The sequence below is a fragment of the Hirundo rustica genome, chromosome 4 (assembly GCF_015227805.2).
Source record: "Hirundo rustica isolate bHirRus1 chromosome 4, bHirRus1.pri.v3, whole genome shotgun sequence".
Lineage (NCBI taxonomy): Eukaryota > Metazoa > Chordata > Aves > Passeriformes > Hirundinidae > Hirundo > Hirundo rustica.
This window is the reverse complement of record NC_053453.1, coordinates 27,243,874-27,265,329: the sequence shown is the minus strand read 5'-3', so window position 1 is coordinate 27,265,329 and position 21,456 is coordinate 27,243,874. Positions and strand designations below refer to the sequence as shown.

General features: G+C 40.9%; 1 protein-coding gene across 4 annotated transcripts in view; it reads right to left on the bottom strand.

Moving 5' to 3' along the window:
- Nucleotides 1–9,839: 9,839 nt before the first annotated feature.
- DOCK4 (dedicator of cytokinesis 4) overlaps nucleotides 9,840–21,456 on the bottom strand; it is a 244,634-nt gene continuing 233,017 nt past the window's right edge. Inside the window, exons 50-54 of one of the 4 annotated variants that reach the window (XM_040062079.2) lie at nucleotides 20,335–20,502; nucleotides 18,127–18,199; nucleotides 15,630–15,743; nucleotides 14,031–14,092; nucleotides 9,840–10,990 (exon numbers count right to left, since the gene is read on the bottom strand). In XM_040062079.2, coding sequence (XP_039918013.1) covers nucleotides 10,565–10,990; nucleotides 14,031–14,092; nucleotides 15,630–15,743; nucleotides 18,127–18,199; nucleotides 20,335–20,502 — 843 coding nt within the window. In that variant the 3' untranslated portion in view covers nucleotides 9,840–10,564. The remainder of the gene's footprint in view (nucleotides 10,991–14,030; nucleotides 14,093–15,629; nucleotides 15,744–18,126; nucleotides 18,200–20,334; nucleotides 20,503–21,456) is intronic. The other 3 variants (XM_040062080.2, XM_040062081.2, XM_040062082.2) reach the window with 3 other exon arrangements.

Sequence of the window (21,456 nt, the reverse complement as noted above, 5' to 3'; positions counted from 1 at the left end):
TGAAAACATTAAGTACTGGAAAACTTAAAATATATTTTTGCTTAAATATTTTATAAGGTCATTAAATCATCATCTGTTGTATTTCGTTAATTGGCTCATTCCGTTTCCCCCATGCTTCTTATACTGACAGTTTGTATGCTCCCTTATTAGTACATGCTCCTCCTTCCTTTCCTGCCCCTTCCCTTCCTGTTATCCAGACCCTGCCCACTACTCCCAGATCCTCCCCATCCATCATTGTAATCCCTGCCCCTCTATCCAGAATGTTCCCTGTTTATCAATCATCCTTTGAGGCTCTATTGGACTCAGGAATACAGTCCATCTTACCCTATGAATCCATTGGTTCCCAAGCTGCCTTCTTCTCCCTTTACTTCTCCCATGGTTCTACCCCATTGGTTGTTGGTATGTATCCACCCTTATCACACCCCCCCCAGTCCCCCCTTGATTTATAATCCTCTGAATGGCTGCGTTTGGGGCTCTTTGCCCTTGGATTCCCTCCTGTAATACAGATTGTAATAAACCTGCTGGGTTTATCCCAGGAGAAAAGCCTCCTCTCGTCCTTTGCCTCTGTCCTAGTCAACAGCAAGAGAAGCCGGTGCTTGCAGCCTTGGCTCCTAAGGTTTGGTGTCTCCTGAGGTTTTGCCAAGGGAACGCCATTCCCCACTCCTGCTGCTGCACAGGGTTTGGAACTAGCCAGAGTGACCCCAGCGAGGTGTAACAACAATCATCATCATCATCAACTATTCTTTGACACATTATCTTAATATCTTCATTATCCATCACCAGTATTCTATTTATTCTGAACATACTTAGAAAAAAAAATTTAAAATAGTCCTTTTACAACTCATTTGTGCAAAAACATATCCCTTTTGAAGAACTTAACATCTTTTTGACCTGAATATTATCTGCAATATTTTCCTTTGGGTGCTGAAAACTCACACCACAATGTGCTCAATAACCTATTTGCCCAAGAGCAGCCCTCAATATTTCTGATACATTGTTTATTCACCTATTTTCTGGCTCTACTATGCCATGATTTCTGGCTGGAAATATGCTTAAGGATGGGAGCCTGCCTTTTTTTCCTTGCATTGCACTGTTCTGACTGTACTGTGCTGAAGCATCATTTAATAGGCACTTAGTGAAATGCAGGCAAAGCAGGCGAGGCAGAGCGCTCAGTCTTCCCCTGACTGCTGTATGACCTTGTCAGTATGTTACTCTACAGGCAGGGAGTACATCTACAGAAGGCCTGAGAAGGAGCCACAGCAGTTTGTCTGCTCCAGATAAAAAATAAAAACAACTGCAACTATACCCTTGTGCTGACTGAGTTGGAGCTAGGCTGAGGATTTAGTAGTGAGATTAAAAAAACCCTGTCATTTTCTGTTACTATTAAGTAAATTACTTTTAGTGCCGCTAAACGTGTTATACAAGGACAGCATGGCATGGTGATTCCTTGCCCATAAGATCCTGCCTAACTGAAAGCACTTGCGCACATTTCAAGGCACCATTTCTAAACTGGCTCTGCAGAAGATGGGGAGTCAGGCAGAGTTTGTCTGCTGGGGAGTGTGGTGCCCAGCACGCTCTGGCCGTGCGCTGAGGGAAGAACGCAGAGCGGGTGAGACGAGAGTTGCTCGAGCGCCTGTCGCAGCCTGGGGCCCGGCCGGAGCAGCCCGGCCCGTGCCCCGGAGCAGCCCGTGGCGAGGCCGGGCCCAGTGCCGCCGGCGCCTCACAAGCCGCGGGCCGCCTCCTTCCCCAGCGGCCTCGCCGTCACGCGCCCGGGGCCTCCTCCGCCCGCGCCGCGGCCTCGGTGACGCCGCCGGTAAATCCCCGAGCGTTCCACCGGTAAATCCCCGAGCGTTCCACCGGCCATCGTGGCGTCGCAGACGCGCGGTGGCCGCGGCTCCGTTGATGCTGGGAGCCGGCGCTCAGAGCTGCCCAGCCCGCTCCGGGAGCAGCAGCACGTCCCGCGCTGGCAGCACTGCGCGTCCCCGCCACCGGCTCGGAGGCTCCTGGCCGCCGCCACTGCGCGGAGTGATCTTGTGTGCCAAGTGCCTGACCTCATCACCTTTATTTCCCTTGCCCTGGCCCTTGTCCTCATCCTCGTGCTCAACCACACCCGGGGCCAAGCAGCTCGCCGGGTGCTTCCTGCTGCTGGTCGCCCCCAGCAGGGCCATGTCGTGGCACACGCTGCAGTAGGGAGGCAGGGAGCTCTTCAGCAATAAGCGAAAGCAGTTGCCAGGCGGCGGCAGCTCAGGGAAGCCCTGTGCTGCCACCACCGATGCCTCGGAGCTCAGTCCAGGGCAGGCTGCACCGTGCGGCTGCCCGTGGCTATCAGGCCTGGCTGAGGCGCTGGTGCTGGTACCTGAAGCGACAAACTGAAAGAGATGTGTGTTTAAAGCTTGTTTGCACTTTGCTGTGTGCTGCTGGTTGGCTGGTGGAGCAGCAGAACAGGAAGTCCAGGTTGGCATCTGGCATAGCAGCAGGTGCCAACAGTTCCGATGGTAGAGAGGGGTGAGGGGTCTGGTCTTCCAAACGGGCAAGACAGAGGAGCTGGGGAATTGCCCTGGAAGTCCAAGATGGCAGCCTTAGAGCGATCATCTCTCCATCATCAGACCTCCAGTGGCCCCCACCCACTCGGGCTCGGACCTGGCCCCACCCTGAGCCTCATTTTGTGGACCCTTCAGGAGTGCTGTGTGGATAACTATATAAAAGGTTAAGTTGTCATTTGAAACTTGTCGGCATTATGTCAACAATGAGTTCATAATATTGTTTAAATGAAGTCTCTTTTCTAGTTCAGGTAGACTCCTGTCTCTCTCCTCTCTCTCCCTCTTTTTTTTTTTTTTTTTTTTTTTTTTTTTTTTTTTTTTTTTTTTTTTTTTTTTTTACAGACCAAGGTAGAAATCAGGAATAAACCTGTGGTTTACAAGTCAAATTTGTGTTTATATAGCTGCAATATTTATTCATTTATGTATAATCAGTGTTTCTAGAACAAAGTGTTACAATCCTGTGTTTCACAACACACAGCTAGACTGAAACAGCAAACTCGCCAGATGTTTTGTCAGCCCAGCATACCTTCAGAGAACAGCTTTCCATTCTGCCAGCAGCAGCCACAGCTTTGGTTCCTTTTGTCACCCAACCAAAGCAACTCACCTCAGCAATTATTGCTTGCTGATTAGTTTCAGTTATGTAATCATAGCTGAGATTTTAGCAACCTGTTCTGGAACAGATTTATTAACAATCAATTATGACCAGGTGGAATTTGTGACAGATTATTTTGTTGTTGTTGTTGCTTGACAATATATAGGAAGTCTTCCATTAGATAAATGCAGTTAATGAGCTGACCCTGCCATCTGCTGTCATTTCTGCTGCTGCTTCCACGGTTTAGTGCCTGCTCAGAGTCTCCCAGGTCACTCCCTCTCCTTCAGCTCAGCATGGAATACAAATCTTCCTAATGAGCCCACACAGTGTTAGGGATTTGTCATTCATGCAGTGCCTAGTTTCCTGTAGCACAACTGCTGAAAGCTTCAATTGCAAGATGGGCTGGTGTTACCTTCAGTAAAAACAGCGCTGAACCAGACAGAAAAGGCTCACTGAGAGGATTTGCAAAATTCACCAAGTTTCCCAGTTTTCAAAAGTATAGAGTTGGTGAGAATGATAAATAGCAATTTTGTCTTACAATTTGACATTTTGATTGTTTCTGTGTACTTTACACAGCTGCAGCTAGTTGCAGGTAAGACAATTGTATGCAATACCGTGACAGCTAGTTATGATATTCAACGTACCACAAGTACATCACTGGTGCAGCAATAAGGACACCAAACAGAGGGCAGCATTCCATGGTGCCCATCCATGTCTACACCTCACCATGCCTGAGGCACATACAGAAGCACACTTCCCACAGCAAGATGGAACTCACCCATTTTTCGTCCTTGTGCATAGGGGTGAGGGGCCCACAGAATGTTAGTCTTTGAAGGTATGAGTTCAAGAACTTCCTAGAGAATATAGTTATTCTTCTTTGAACATGGAACCGTAGAATGGCCTGGGTTGGAAGGGACTGTAATTGCCTCATTCCAGCCTCCCGTGCTGTGAGCAGGGACACCTTCCACAAGATCACATTGCTCTAAGCCCCATCCAACCTGGCCTTGAACACTTCCAGGGATGGGGCATCTACAACTTCTCTGAGCAAGCTCAGTTGCCTTCCAGGGCCTCACCACCCCCACAGTAAAGAATTTCTTCCTGACATGTAATCTAAACCTACTCTTTTTCTGTTGGAAGCCATTCCCCCTTGTCCATGATCACCTCCGGTGGTGCACTGACCAGTCTTTTTGTCTTATTTCTGCTGTCCTACCCTGTCACAGGACTGAAGAAAAACAAACAAAACCCTGAAAACCACTTTCTTTTGGTACAAGACAAATACCATAATTCAAATCTACACAAACACCAGAGAAAACCATTTCCCAGCATTATCTCACACAGAGGGGAAAAACCCAGTAAAGCATGTGGCGAAACTACAGAACTTCTCAAAATGCAGCAAACTTTCCAGAAGTCAAAATTGATCTTTATGGCCTAAAACCCAATTTTCTCTCTTTTTTTCTCTCTGCTTCCTCCCCTGTAGCCCCTGTCTGCATGTTCAAAGTAGAAGGTTATGACTTGCTTTGATTTTGCTTGCTTATCATCATGCAGCTCAGGTTTTACAGCTATAAAAAGTCCACTGAATTGTAGCTTCAGGGGGATTGACAATATGTGCTTTAGTTCTGAGACAGAACTTGGGAGGGGGAACTGTAGATGCAGGAAAACTCTCCTTAGCAACATAAAAAGTCTCTCTCCAGTGTCTGCAATCTTTTGCTGAGCTTAATGGCCTGAGAAGAGTGCAGCACAGTAACATTCTGTTGCTTCAACTCCTAATACAGAGTTGAAAAAAAAAAAGTTGATTTTATTGATATGTTTTGATCCTTGTAAAGTGTTTTGTGCTCATGTTAGAACATTTTATTTTCTTCAGATGCGACCAAATTCATTAGGTACCAGCTGCCTTCACCCAGCTACTCTTGGACACATGACATTTCTAAAACCTTGGTATGAATCTTCAGATCAATTTTACTGGGTGTTGTATCTCATCCTTGGATTTACCAAAGCACTGTACTTACAAAGGTGAACAGAACATCTCAAAAAGAAGCCCAGAGATCAGGCCATATCCAGCACACCTGCAGCAAGCCTTTCTCTCACAACACATGGCAAAAAGAGACTGGTGTGGGAGTTCAGATAGACAGCTGGCTCTCCAGGGCACATTCAGAGTATAAGGGCAAATCGTTGCACAAGTTACATCCCTTGAATGTAACGTGGCCCAAAGACTCAGAGGAATGATCTCTCAAATCAGCTTAAGCTTTAAGTGTAGATTCAGCATTTCTTCCCTGCCCCTATCCATGCTCAGCAACCCTACAATGAAACTTAACACACCCACCCTGTGTGTCTACCTGGCATTATTTTCTTAATGAAAAGATCAGGAAACAAGGCAAAGGATTCCCATTTATCGGACATATTGGGACTGAGCCTCACCCTTTAGCAAAGCCTGTTGGCCATTACATACATACATTTACTGATTTTAGTAAATTAGTTTAGTCCCCGTTCTTGAGCTATTGCTCTATTTGTGAAAGCAAACTCCTACGGGAGTAGTTTTATGGGTAAACTTCCCCCTCAGCTTTTCTTCCCAAAGCCCTTGCTTATAGTCCCCCCTGGGAACAGTTGCTGTGCTGCATGCCCTTCAGGCTGTGCTTTTGAAATATTCCCCACAGGAAAGGCAGAAGTAGCTCCTCACTGATGGTCTTTCTTTTGAAAAGCAAGAGGAAGCACTTCAAGGGAAGTCAGTGAGGTCAACAAAAACCAGCAGTGGTGGCAGACTCTCACAAATAAGCACAAATGTAATGCAGAGTTCCTATGTAGAATTTTCCAGCAGTAAAATAAATTGGAATACACAAGTGGATGTAGTTCCAATAGCAAATCAATTATATAAAATCTTTAAATATTTAACCAAAATTTCAGCAGCAAAATTATGAGCTATCAGAGAAGCTATTTACAATTAAATTTTGACATTGATTGGCTCCCTAAAATACTGAGATGTTAATTGCAAAATGCACTGCATCAGTTATGCACCATGGGTTAAGAAAATAACTGTTTAGCAGGGAAATAATTGAATATTTTGTAGAGCTTTGCTATTTAGAAACTCTTTGCCTTTGCAACTCATAACAGTCTTCTCTATCTTCTGGTTAGCCATAGCAAAAGAGAAATCCCCTACCCCAAGGCCTTTGTAAAATAAAAACACCTTCTATTTTGTCAGGATTTCCAGCTTCCCTTCCATTCCCTTCAGCTCAACCAATAGTTAGCTGGTATAACATGCTACAAAATGGCCTAAAGAAATATACTTCATGCTTCAGTTTCAGGTAACATTTCAGTTTCTCCCACCATATCTGCTGGCTGAGTCAAAACACACTTGGATTAATTGTCAGGTCATCAAGGGTTTTGCCAACGTTTTATTTGCACACCTGTTTTTGTTTGTTTGTTTGGGTTTTTTTCTCTCCAACTGTTGACCTTCTTTTCCTTTCTTTTAACACAGTTGTCCTGGGATGAATATCAGTCAATTGAAGAGGAGTTCTGAACTGTGTCCTTAATACAAATTTGCCCAACTGTGCCTGGAAGGATCATGTCATAGGCTGCATCCCTACTGAAGTCTGACAGCCCTAAGCCTGTGAAAACAGACACATCAAGTTCCTTTCTGAGATTTCTTTTTTAAATATTTTTTTTTACACATGAGGTACGCAGTTCTAAATCTTTCCTATTTCTTGAGGTTTGAATAGTTTAGCTGTTTAATACCCAGTGGGGTTTTTTGGTTGTGTTTTTGTTGTTGTTGGGGTTTTTTGTTGTTGTTGTTAATGTTAGCCAAACTAATCATTCTAGTTTCTTCTATGAAGTATATGTCAAAAGCTGAATTAAAATGTCAGTGAGAAGGTAAAGACAAATTAAATTAATAGGAAAAAGGCTTTCTCCCACAGAAACTAGTTCAAGGTCAGAATCTCAAGGGATCCAATGGCTACCATCCTTCCACAATATCCCACCAGATGAGTTTTGCCCTTGGCCAGCATATGTCAGGGCTCTGGCCTGAATCATCAGAAATTCCAGCAACCAGCAAGAGTTCTGGAGCAAAGATCTGAATCTGTCAGCACCTGGGTTTACTGAGACAATGCTGCTACATGCCTCACTGACCACAGTTACATTCAAAACAAGATACTTTTCATCATTTATACCTCAGGCACTGACTCCTGCCTACTGATATGTTTTTGCTCTGTTGCTGTTCTTTTTGCAGGTGCTGTTGGACAATCAGTGGACAGGAAGAATTGTCAGGCAGGAGGGCAAGGTGCCATGTTCATACAGAAGATTTTCACATAGCTATACCCCATTCTGTGTGAGCAGGGCCATAACTGCACTGCCCTGAAACCTTTCCTAAGAGTGGTAATTTCAGCACTGTGTTTCTCTCAGGACACAGCAATTGGCCTGACACAGCATCTGACCTGGGACATCATAGCCAAGTTCACTCACACTATGGAGCTATTATGCCATCATGAGAACCAGTCTGAACTGCATCATTTCAAAGCCAGCCAGCCGAGCTTGAGGATGTTTCATTGGCATCCCAGAGACACCAGCATCTCAAATATGGTATTTGAATACAAAATTATGTCACCTATTACACACACATTGGCTGACATTCAAGCTATTGAGAAGAGCAGCTTGTTCTGATTGGTCTTCCTGTATGAGCTTCAGAATTACTCACCTTCATCCAGAAAGTGGTAAAGTTATATTTATGACTACTACATAAAATTCAAACAAGACCTTTATTTACATTAGGTTTTTCAAGCAGTGGGTATTGCAACATACATAACAAAATTTCATACTACATTTTTTATAGGTAATCAGGTTGAAAAACTGGTCTACAGAATCAATTTGTCAAAACTGGCTAAGCAGGAAATGTCAGCTCGGCTTAAGAGTACTCTGCCAATTTTACACCATTTTCTATCATTCAGAGTATTTCTGATGTCCTGGCTATAAAACCAGAATGCTCATGCAGGTTAATTTACAGTGAACTCTCTAGTAAATTTTACGTTCTGCAGTTGTTCAGAAGAGCATGTCAGTACTCTCCCCACCTTGTCTCACAAAGCAATTACAGGTCCAAATAGGGAGAAAACTCAATCAGGAGATTTTTAACAGAAAAAAAATGCATTTATCAAGACAAGGAGTCAGAATTTTCATTCTGTGTCTAACTGAATTAGAATCTCTCAGTCTGCAGAAAACAAGTTGTACTGTAAAGATTAATCAAGTTCTTTTATTTCATACTAACATTATGTAGCAACTAATATGAGTGTCTAGGTAGCCAGAGACTTTGTGAAATGTTTTGTTGCAAAGCTGACCAGTAATGCAGGTAAATGATAAAGTCATCAACTCTGCTTATTGCCAGAAATAATAATAAAAAAAAGGCTTCAGGAGCAAATAACACTGATTCATACTGTACTGTGCTCAGGCACTAGTCAACAAAATCTATTAAACTACATGGGTGGAAAAAAAAATCAGAGCAGCTTTGTTATCTTACTTGTGACACATTATTTAAATTCCAGGCATTACTTCTTTATGTCAGCATAAATATGTAGCCTTCTACAAGTTTCATGATGTGGTTACAGACATAAAAATGTTATAGTAGAAAGCAAGAGCTAGTTCAAGGAATTTCAGGCTTTGAAATCAGCAAGAATCAAAGCTAAAATTCATTTGTTCCTTTTCAAGTTATCAATACTTTCACTAAAACATAAATATTTTAACATATATTATTTTTTCTGACATTCAAAATTGTAAAGTCAATATGGCAGAATTATTGTTAAAAGCACATATTTACAAATATTCTTTTTTCATACATAAAGTATTTGGCATAATTATAACAATCTTACTGCATACACAACTGTTTTCTTCTTTTTCACATAATGGTACACTCCTTATTAAAATTTACCAATTATGTACAAAAATACCTGAACATTTATTATAGAAAACTTCTATAACTACTGTCAACAGCTTGTAACTGCTGGAGGTTTAATTGAGAGAATATAAAAAAGTGGTCACTTTCTTCCAGTTAAACTATCAACAAATCAAACACAGCTAAGATCAACATGAGCTTCCCAACAAAAGAGGGAGAATATTTTTAACAATATGATTTAAAATGCAGTTCACTCATCTGTTCCCAAGCACATTTAAAAAGTCAATAAAAGAAAGAGGATACAAAACATACACACAGAAGGTGCTTTTTTTTTTTTACTTCCCCTCCACATTCCTATGTCTTGGCATTAGCTTTCCCGAGCTCTTTAGATGCCAGTCACTAAAATACAACCTAAGGCCAAACACCATTCTCAACAATAAAGATGATGGTGATGAACTCAAGCTAAAAAGCAAATCAAAAGCCCAGCTCCAGTGGCACATACACATCCAAGGACCTGTTCAGAAGTTTTGCTAGATTTTTAACAAAATTATTAATGACCTTCACACTTAGCTTTTGAAATGTATGGATTGTAAACCAGCCATTTGTATCTTTAAAAATTGGCTCATTTAGTGAATTGCCTTGATACTAGTCAGTACTGATTCTTGTACACAAGTAAAATGAACAATTAATTTGTACCTATTTCATACACAGATTGTATTTTAGGGTGAACTTTCAAGAACAGCAGGGAGCATTCACTAGAAAACTGCTATCTTAAAAAAAAAACCAAACCCCCAAAACTAAAACAACAACAAAAAACGTATTAACTGGAAGAAGAAAAGTAAATTGCACCTCAAAAAAAAAAAAAAAAAGAAAAAAAAAAAAAAAAAAAAAAAAAAGTGTCAGGTACATACACTAACGGCACAAAGCCTTATTGGGATTCAGCAGAATGGTGCTGTACGCTGAATGAAATACAGGTATTTTTCCATCCTCAAAATAACATAAGCCAAGTGTGTGTTTCAAAAATTCTAAACCACATTCTTACAACAGTCCTCTGCTGTATAACTTTGATTATATCTCAGTTTTGTCACATACATTTGAAATGATCAACCTGTTCATCAGATAAGAGAAACAACTTTCAGCCTACTTGCAGAAACATCCTAGTCTACAGACTACTTTGTTAGAAAGCGTGCATTTATCTCGAGTAGTAAAGATCCAGTCAGTATATTCTGCATTTTGTAAGAAGCATTCAGCTAACTCAGATGAGAGGGTTTTAGATTTTTTTTAAATAAAACTAAAGTACAAATAAGAGCATGTATCAGTATTCACCACCATGAAATTAAAAAAAAAGAAAATTGTTTAATTCATGCTTCCGATAATATCTGGCAACCTAAATTAGTAATTTCATTTTAAATGTGCAACGTAATATTAATAAGCATTTCAAAATTACTCAAAAGAAAAGGTGGACAAAATATTAAAGTGCCTAACTAAATGAGTTTTACCATTTTTAAAAAATATTATTTCTTAAACAGTAAAGAATGTGTTGCAATTAAATAAAAAAGTGGCTTCTCATAGCTGAGAGACTTTGCGGGGCAGAGGCCTGGGCCGGGGAACCTGCTCAGTCCTCCTGCTGCTGTTTTCCAGGTTGTTTGGCCGAACCAGCTGTGGCTTGGGTGGCAGTGCCGGAGGGTCTGCAGCGGGCGGGATGGAGAGGCTGTGAGGTAGAGGAACGGGGCGTTTCAAAGTCCGTTCATACACGCTGTAAGGTGGTGGGGTTTTGCTTTCTTTTCTCACAGGCTCCTCAGAAATGCTGTAGCTTGGGACAGTCACTGCTGGCTCGCTGCCTTGGCTTTCAAAGCCTGATGTTTCTGATGTGCTACATCGGCTGAGCGAAGAGATGCCGCTGCTGTAACTCCCTGACAGCGCCGGGGAGTTGGATATGAGTCCCGAGGAATGATACTCCACTGGAGACGGTGTGAATGATTGCACAGACCCCTGCTCAAAAGAAAGGGCAGAAGAAGAATTTATCTGGCATATAGGAGGGAGAGTGTTTCTGTGCTCAGACTGAAAACATACATAGATACTGTGCATGAAACTCTGAGCTCTGATAAACAGAAATGGTTGTGCCCCTGTTTAATCAAGACCTGGCAAGAAACTGATAAAAAGCTCATTTCAATAATGCCTAGGTACACCTTAGATAGTGGTCATGCCAGTAATTCATATAAGTGGAAATAAAACTGTTTTAAAATGTCATCACACTGTCATAATACCCTGGAAAAATCTGGAAGTCTTTAGAATTCACCCCTAGTTTTCCCAGCTGGAAGTGGAATGCATCACCAGGCTCAGGGCATACCTGGGAGTGTCCTGCCCCCTAACGCCAAAGCCCAGCCACTGCTGCTACTGCAGGCTCTCATATCCCAAATTCAGTTTCCAAAACTTTCCTCGCAGCTTTTAGTGCATTGCCATGCAGTGAAAGTGCATTTACATCATAGCATCATTTCTGAGCGTACCATACAACCAGTGCTGGAGGGTTAGCACAAAGCAGATATTAAGATATGAGCTGCTGCTGGGTGCCAGCCCCCTTCTCTGCTGTTCCTGCTCCCATTTGGGGCAGCAGCAGAATGGCAGGAGATGAAAGCATCACCACCTTTCCTCTCCCTCATCTCCCACGTGTTCCTTAGACATACAAACACAAAACACTATGTGTGCCTCAGGGACAGGGGCCATATGGAAGGCACAGGTGGCCAGAGGTTGCACCAGTAGCCTCACAGGTCAGTGAGGGATGGTGAGGGACCAGGAGCTGAGGGCCCAAGCAGCAACAACTGTGCTGATGATGAATAAAAGGCATGGACAATAAAGACCTACCTAAAACCATTGAGCAGTTATATTCCAGTGAAGCAATTTCAACTGAAAACTGTAAAAGGTTAGCTCACACTTGCCAAGTTAAAATTTTTTTGCAACATATTTAATTATGACTGGAGTCATCTGAGACAATCCTGACTTACTGGCCTCAAGCCTCAGGCTAAAAAAGGGATGGAGAAATCAAAGACAAATTTGTCACTCCTATTTTCTTGTTAGACTGGTTGACGCTCAGTTGCTCAGCTTGAGGTGGGAGTGTGAGCCATGCAACAAAGAACAGGTGTGGAGGAAGAGGAGAGAGGCAGGAGTGTACAGAGCTGGCTGCACTGACTTTATGCTGTTGAGACAATTTTAATTACCCATCTAGGATTGGATCCACAGAACACTGAAATCAATGGAGAAAAAAAATCTTCATTTACAACAGTGGGTTTTGTACTAGGATGGTTTTCTCTGGTAGCACACTGTTAGAAGAAAGGCTAAAGTCTGAGCCCTATATATACAGCTGTGGAAAAGCAAAGTGAGTTTTATTTAAAGCTCAACACCTAGTGAAGAACTTTTTTCTCAAGAACCTGTTTAACTACTTGTTTCATGTTCCATTCATATGTGAGGAGGCTGCAACTGCACTCCTACTCCCACAAACATCCAGGGTAAAGGTTTTCAAATAAATTATGTATATGGCTCCAGTTTCAAGTACACTGGACACTTGGATTAAGCAACCATGTATGAGATTTAGGACCTTTGCTTTTGTCATTCAGAAAAACGTCAAATATGTAAAGCCTGCACGGGTAAGCACTTGGTTCTGGTAAAACAGTGTAGACTACTTTTACCAGCAGCAAGTATCAGTCTTGACACCAAAACAGTCTGGAATTTCATGGATGCTCAAAATGAGATTCAGCAGTTCTCAGAAGTATTTTGGCCCAGCATTCTTCTTCCAAGCAGCAATCCAGACTTTGTAAAATGCTTAAATTCTGTCTAGACCTATAGAAGAAGAATGTTAGGACAAGCTTCAACATCCCTTAGAATCATCAGTACTGTGTCCACTCAGGATGAACAGGAAGGGTCACTCATCTTTGGACAAGACCCTAATGTTATAAAGAACTTCCTAGTAATCAATTAGGGCAAAACTTGGGATTGGTGCTCACTTCAGCAGAATCGTAAGAGGACTGCGGGGCACTCTGATGGCCAGCAGAATTGCTTTATTATGAATTTGGACCACTGTGCAGACACAAGTAGAAATGTTACAGGCTTATGGGAAGGCAAACAGGGCAATGAGTGTGGACTTGTAATTAGAGACCTCAAGGTAAAAGGAAATACTCAGGGCTGCTGTTTTCCTCCTCAGGCAATGTGAATCTCTGCAGTATTAGTTAGGCATTGGGTTGCTGAGGGGTTACTTTGGGAAGGTGAGGGGTTACTTTGGCAAGGTTGCTTCCCTCTGTCCTTCCATCTGAGTGCCTGAAGCACCAGTCATGCTCCTTTTTCTATTTGCTCTCCTTCCATGTTGTTGACATTTCTACCTGCAGAATGATCTCTGCTTCAATGGGGTGGCAGAAGCTATCCCCAAGACAATGTTATGCACTCTGCCAGCACCAGGGTTTGCCCAGAATAAGCAGGCTGCATGTTTGTGTGCTCCAGTGCTGGAGAAACTATCTGAAAACACAGATTTCCCAGTCAAGTTTTCCAGAAAAAAAGCTTATACCAATATGTGGGTACCAACATATGCAAATATCTTGAAATAGAAACCTGCTCGGTTTAGCCTGGATCTCAAATTACTTTGGATATTTAACTGCCAGAGAAGAACCAGTGCTTATTCACAATCTATGTTTAATGCTTCCTACTGGCAGGTATCAAACTGCTTGCAACTTCTTATAACCTTCCTGGCTCAACCTGCAGAGAAAAATGAGTATTAAAATGATTGAAGCAGGGAATACTCTCTAATGGATCCTCTAATCTAACAGCTCTGAATGCTGGAAGAACAAGACAAATGGGTTGCACAGCAGGTTTTTGTGGCACCTCCCCTTCTTCCATATTGGAGACAGAATACTGGATTTTGTACAGGTATAAAAAAAGAGAACATATTATAAACTCAAATGATGTACATTAAATATAAACCATCTACTCCACAACACACAAGATCTTGTCCCACAAAGGCAAATCACTGCAGTAGGACAGTCAGTACCTTCATTGGTGATCTTCCAGCAGGAGAAGGGGAAATGGAGGCTATGTGTCTTGCTGGTGATGCTGTAAAGTTAAAAAGATTTCAGTGCACTTGTGGCATTATAATTTTCACTAAGAAATCTTTTCAAGTGAATAAGAGATCATTTGATACATAAGCATTATCTCTAGTCCCCTTGGCCGATGGCTGTAAATAATTTTAGAGATTTTGTTTATTTTGCTTTGTTCTCTGGATTATCTTGCAGTACAGCCACATATAAAAAACTTCTGCATCTGCCTTTTCTGACAAATTTTATATCACTGTAAATTGATTTATAATCTGCCAAATTATAACAATTTTAAAAAAGAGTCAGTATGACAACTTTTCCCTTTTTGTTCTTAAGAAATATATTATGTATTTGCAAGTCAAATAAGGAAAATAGAAAATGTATATATATAAATACTTATATCAAACATTTACTTCCAAATATACTAGAAACATACCTGGATGCTGCGTTGCTTTATTAATTTTCATATTGTATTTTATGTTGTTCATTTTTGTTACAATGGTTTGTTCTGTACTTTATGTTCCGAGGTTTGTCCCTACCCCTTTTCCCTGTCACTCCTCCCACTCCCCTCCTATGGGCCCTGTCTGTCATTTGGCTGTTCCTCCCACCTTCTGGAGAGTTCGGGTAAGGACATCGAATGATAGAACAGGAGCCGAGGAGGTTCTTCCCTTTATGTTCCCATTGGTTTCTTTGAATGTCCCTCCAACCCTGTTCCACTCCCACCTTATCCCTCACTGGGTGTTGGTTTGTCCCCTCCTTTAGCCCCTTCCCTGTATGTAAGCCCAGGACACAAGGCCGGGCCAGGACTTGGCCTGAGCTGCAGAACTGAGGCAGACGTCCGATTAGGACGGGATAAAGACTTAATAAAGGCCTTGGACTCGCCCTCAGATCAAGTCTGCCTCCCTTCCTCCGCCACAGACGGGGTCTCTCTTACGATAAGGGGAAAAGGCCCCTTGCCACTCCTCCCGGTTTCTAGGGCCAAAGGGGAGTTTTCCTGTCTTGTCGCAGTCTCGAGCTAGCCTGGGCAAAATAGAGCCAGAGGCTCCGAAAGAGACAAGCGATACCTGGATAAACTCAGACACACAAAAATTTACTCAATCCCTTGAGAACAATTATATTTATAGTATCACTTGAGCAGCCTTTCCTTTAAATGGAAATTAATCTTTTGAAAGGCAAAACGGTTATAGTAACAGAAGTCACGTACTTTCGTGATTACTGTGCATTTTCTGGCCAGTAACATACTTTGTGGTTAATGATCATTTCTGATTGCTAACCTCCAATTATCATAAAATCAAAAGATTAAATTTGATCATCCTTCCTCATACTAGCATGAACTGTCTGAGACTGCTCATTCATTAGTGAATGGGCATAGCATTGGAAACTGCAGAGAACATTAATGAGATGAAATGAAAATACCCGCAGAAGTGGTTCTACAGCCTTTCATGTAATAAATCAAATAATAAATTAACCTGCCCAAGAAGTTAAACATCAAACACAGTGGAAAGAATCTAAGCCCTCAAGTACTAGAACTTTACCTGAGATGTCCATTAACTCACCAGTCTGTGCAGGTCTTGGTGGTACAGGAGGAGATATAAGCTTTCCACTTTCTGATGTGTTTCTGGCTTCCTTCCCACTGTCCAGACTCCAGCTGCTGGGGGTGTTGTTTACAGCTGGAAGAGAATGAAAAAACTGTCAGAGGCTTCCAGTTCTCTGGCTTGCTTTTTTCTATGACGGTAAACCCACACAGAATGCAAACGCCTAACAACTCAGTAAGCATGCCTGAAAAGCTCTCGTGATTACATCTGCACTTTCAAAGCTGATGGATGCACCTGGCCCTCAGGTCAGTTAGTGACCAGCAGTGGTGGCCATCAACAGCAGCAGCAGGTGAGATTGCACTCTGGTGCACTGCAAATCCAGCCACCAAGGGAGATAAGCTTGAAACCTGTTAATATAATCAGTTTATCTTTGCACCAGACTCCTACTTAGAGGTTTCCAGGCAGAGGGGAACAGACTATTCATAAACTGTTCCCATTTACTTGTTTTATCTACAGAAGGGACTAGAGAAAGGAACTCGCTAAATTCCTATCGAACCGCCTTCATAAAGCTTTCAGTACTAACATTCTTGTGTTGCTTGCATAGATTACAAATTCAAATTGAAAGAAAATGGAAAGAAGGGCACAAAATGTAGGGAGTAAAAACTGGAAGAAATTAAAAGTGTCTGTACACTGTTTGTATCTCTGGTCAAGGATCTCTGCTTGATCATGTAAATTGACTGTCACCTTGACATGCATAAAAATGGCTGTTTTCTTTGTCTGTTACCCTGATCAGATTCTATGACTTTAACTGAATGATCCCATAAGGTCTGGAACAGCTTTCTTGATAGATCTGGATTATCTCATGTTATCAAGAAGTCACCAGTACTGGAAAAAAGGACAGGGCATTTAACATGGGCAGGAAAGCTAACTTGAAAAACACAACTTTAATTATACTTCCAAAAAAAAAAAAAAAAAAAAAAAAAAAAAAAAGTTGAAAATTTGAAAATAACCACTTCAAACCATCTCATTTGCCTCCCAAATACACCACAAAAAAAAAAAAAAAAAAAAAAAAATCCCTCACTTTAAAAGCCTCAGACCTCTAGCCCTGCCATGACAGTTTCCTTCTTGTTTACTTGTTTCAATTCTGAGTAGAGAATCACATGCAAAGACCCTGTGTTTATTTACAAAGATGAAAAAAAAAAAGCAAAGTGTTGTTGCTAATTGATGGCATCAGTTATCGATATTGTAGCAACTCTGAGAGCTCTCAGGACTGCAACCTCACTAGACACCAGACTTAATACAATGAGTAAAAAAACACTGGTTTCATATCTGAAACAATATCGTTACAATATAACTGCACTTTAGTTGACCCTGGGATCAATGAACAGAATAATCTGTTTTCTAGAGGAACATTTTGCTTTGTTATTGCCAAAATACACAATAAAGTATTTGCTTTTTATTGCAAGCTGTCACCCAACATGATGGCTTTGCCCTCATCCTAAAAATCACCTGGCACCAGACCTAGGTACTTCAAATGCCTGCATCTCTTGACAAGCCTTTTTTTTTTTTCCTGCTAAAGCCTTCAGGAGAGAATACTTCATTTTAACAATTCTGTGATGTACTTGGCTGCATAAGGCCAGTGGAAAAGTTTTGCTATTTCCATGTTAAATTATTTCATATGTTTTTCAGCCCTGTGAAAAATTTCCACCATTTTTTATGTTTTCATAAAAATGTAAGCACAAAAATATCTACAAACCCCAGCTCTTATTAGAGAAAATCTGATTCCTGATCAGCTATTATTACAGTAAATTATTACAATAGTTATTTTCTATACACTTATTTTACTGCATCCATTATTCAGCATTCCACAAATGAATGAAATACCATAACAAAATGATGGAGCATATTATAGATGTGAGGCACATAATGAAATCATGGCAAACAATTACTATGCAAACGATACTGGATTTCCCCATGTACAAGATTATAATAGGCAATTTTTTTTCTATGGAAATGCATATATTTCTCATTTACTCTAATTAAAAACAAAATCCTCAAAATGCAAGAGACCACAAATTGGTGTTTTCAATCCAAGTATAAGCAGAAGCACACTGGGTTGTATTTGGTAAACAGGACTTGTAGGTACCAAACTTCAGGACTCGGTCCGTCTCTTTACCTTCTCTGTGCCCCGTTCTCCAGAAGCTGGCCTTTCCCTTCACATGTCTCTCTTGAGAAGCAGAAAGGACAGGTCTCACAGGCAGCCTGATGAAACCTGCTGCTCCATCATCTCCTCCTGCAAACTTCTGGGCCTTACTTGAGTGCCAATTTCAGTTCTTCCCTTTTTGGTAAAGTATTTTGACACTTAGATTTGTTACCGTAATTTATTTAGTCAGTTAGAATGTTTTGACACTTGGAGATGACAGTATGCACACAAAAGAACCAACATTCTACAGGAACAAGATGGAATAATTGAATTTTCCTTCTTCGAAGATTGGCATGTTGTAGCATTTCCGCTTACCTTTGTCAGAGCCGGGCAGATTGGAATCACTTCGTGGCAAAGCACCATCTCCAATATGATTAAAGAGAATCCTCTGTAAATTGAGAACAGCATGGTTTACACATAACTGCTGTTGTTTTTCAGTAGCCTTTAAGAAAACAAATATATTTTTGTTATTATCCCCCCTCACCCCCTGACCTGCTTAGGAGGTAGAGTGATAAACATCACATAAGAACATAAACAGTTTAATAAAAGTATGTGTATACAGAGAGTAGACTAGTTTTCTGAAAACTGTACACACAGAAATTGGAGGGAGGATTATTATGTACTGAGTTCTGACAGTTTCCAGCATCTTAAAAAACATAATAAAGCTCATTCCTAAAGAGATATCTTAATAGATTACTTAAAAATATACGGATAGTTTTGCAATAATTGCATTACAGAATCAGGATCTGAACAAGATAGTATTCAAGTTATGGCTGTTACCTAAGAAAAGTATTGTGCATTGTTTTCCAACCCTGACTTTTTGGTAGCAGTCTTCTTACTTCTCTTGTGGATAAGAGCCAACTCATACAACATGTTTGTCTTTATTTTTCTTAAAATCCATTTGGTTTACAAATCACAGTAAATATATGAAAAAAAAAATTCTACCATTTATTTCCTTTAGCAGCATTCAGATAATCCATGGGTCACCAGTTTGTCTTGAAAACATATGTACACAGCATACAGTTAATCCTGTAAGTAATCCAGATGTACTTTCAAGAGGAAATGGGAACAGATAAATGTGGGGGTTTTTCTTATTTTTTTTTCCTTTAAAAGCAAGATCAGATGATCTATGAAATCCAAATAAAATCTTATTATTGTGTATCTTTCCAGTGTTCACAGAACACTGTGCCAAGTTGTTGAGGCACTATGCTGTGGTTCCATAAGATGGCAAACGCAGCTGCAAAGTTATCATCATTGATCTAATATGTTGCAGCTTCTTGTTACAAAGTGGGGAACAAATACTTCAGCCCAATTCAACTTCATGTTAAACAACTCAGAGACAAAATGCTTTTGGTAGACTTCGAGCTACAGTAAGTGTGCTCTATGTCATATGAGAGTCATTATGGGTCAGGTAATATCTGTTTTCCTGGAGTTACCATTAAACTGAGGTGGTAAACCTACATACGTACTCTGATGTGACAGAAAGTGTGACCATATGTTCCTGCCTGGTCTGGATTGAGTGTTCACTGCCTAGTAATTCTGCAGTGCACTGGAATGTGATGGACAAGCCTTGAAGTCTCTTTTCTGTTGCAAAGGTAAAGAGCAACGGCTGAAAAAGCAACTGAACTTGGAGGAGACCAAGACACAAAAGCTGAATGAAATACAGAAGTACAAGGACATACTAAAAAGAATGAGATATAAAACCATATGGAAGAACAAGACCAATCACAGGATGTTTAATGACAAGCAAATAAAAACCCCAAAAATGTGAAATTCAAAAAGCTTAATAGGGAGAATAATAGTGCAAAAACTAAGGAGGCTTGTTGACCAGTCAATGACAGCAGGCATTCCTCTTCAGAGTATGGGAAGAGCTGGAGAGACACTGTACAACCATTCAGCCAGAGATCACAAAGCAAGCACAAATGGATGTTGACTAAAAACAGCTGTACGTAACCTTGAGCATCAATTTCAGTGAGGAAGTGGATGAAGTACTGCTGTGGTCTTGTTCTGTGAAGTCCATCAAACTTCCTTAAATAAGGTAGCTATAGCCTGAAAGACTTGAACTTCAGGAATTTGCCTGTGTATCTCATCTGTCCCGTTGAAACACTAATATGAAAATTGCTTTCATCAAGCTGTAACAAAGTAATTCATAAATGGGTGGTCCTTTCCTCTCAGTGTGAAGCTCCAACCAACACTGTTGAAGTGGTGTTAGAACAAAAGGAGAAAGGACAAGGAACAGTTTGAGCAGCTAAATTTAAATTAGAGTTGCAGGTATGTCTAAGATATCGCCTTACAATTGTCCTGAGGAATTCTTTTCCCCTTCTTTATCAGAAGGCAGAGAATCAGGATTTTCTTTCTGATCACAGTCCATTTTTACTGCTGACGGAACAGCAGAGAAAGAAATTACAGCTTTCCCCAGAAAGGTATATCCTAATTTATGGTTATAAGGGCAGAAAGAAACTGTCAGACCTTCTTATCTTTGAAATATACTTCACTGTATGAGCAAGTTAATTTTCTACTTACCCTCTCATGGGACACTGAGGGTAGAGACAGATTGGGAGACTTTGCTGCTGGGCGAGTCTCAGAGAGAGCGGAGACTGGGCCTACGAGCTCCTCAGCCTCCCTTATGCAATCTCGGATAGAGTGGGGGATAGGAGTCGCATTCCACTTGGCAAAGCAAGAGTTTGTAGTCTGGGAGTAAAAATGGGATAATTTTTCTTTGCGGCAAACTGTAAAACCGCTTTATTTAAAGAGCATCTCCTGATATTTCCTGTCTGTTGTTCTGGCTCCACTACCACTGACTAAGTGCCCAGTAGATCTATCTGCTCTAAGTAGTTCCCAAGAACTGTTCTTAAGTCTGACTAAGCCTCAGTACTACTTCTTAAGCCATCACATAATAGCACGAGGACTTAAAAAGAGATTAAAAACTACATCAAGAGCCAATTCAACCAAAGAAACAAGGGACAAGAAAAGAACTAATGAGAAACCAATAAATAATATCTAAAATAAAGCATCATGGATCTGGTTTTTATCAGTAGTAAAACTTCTGGTAGACATGAGAGTGTTGAAAGGAAAGCCTTTAACACTCTTATGTATGTTCTCATCTTTCTCAACTTCAGCAAGAGGCACTGTGTTGTGATGGCAAGGATTAAAACAACAGCTGTGTTTTAAAAGTGTAGAAAAGCACTTTAGGAAAATAGGTCCATTAAGAAGAAAAGATGAAATAAGGATTCAGTATTGGCCAACTTGCCAAGCTCATGTTGAATTTCAGAATGCTCAAAAAATACACATTTCACAGACCTATGTAACAGCATTTTAAGGCAAGAACATAGTACATTCTTTTCTCTGGAGTAACAAAATGTCTATCATTCTTTTCTGAAACTACATTGGAAAATAGGAATTGCCACATGGAATGAGTTATTATCTCACAGTGGCTAGGATTAGCTTTCTCAGAAGAAACAAAGGGGAGCTCAACAAGGACAACTGCCATGATAAGAGTTTTTCATTCTTTGTCTTCTTCCCTAGATGGAACAAATGCTTGTTACACACAAGCGGGCTTTGTTTTCTGCTAAGTCTCTGCATCTCTCCCTCATTTCAGCAAGTAAATGGAAAGAAACAGACCTACACCTAAAGAAATCAAGCAGA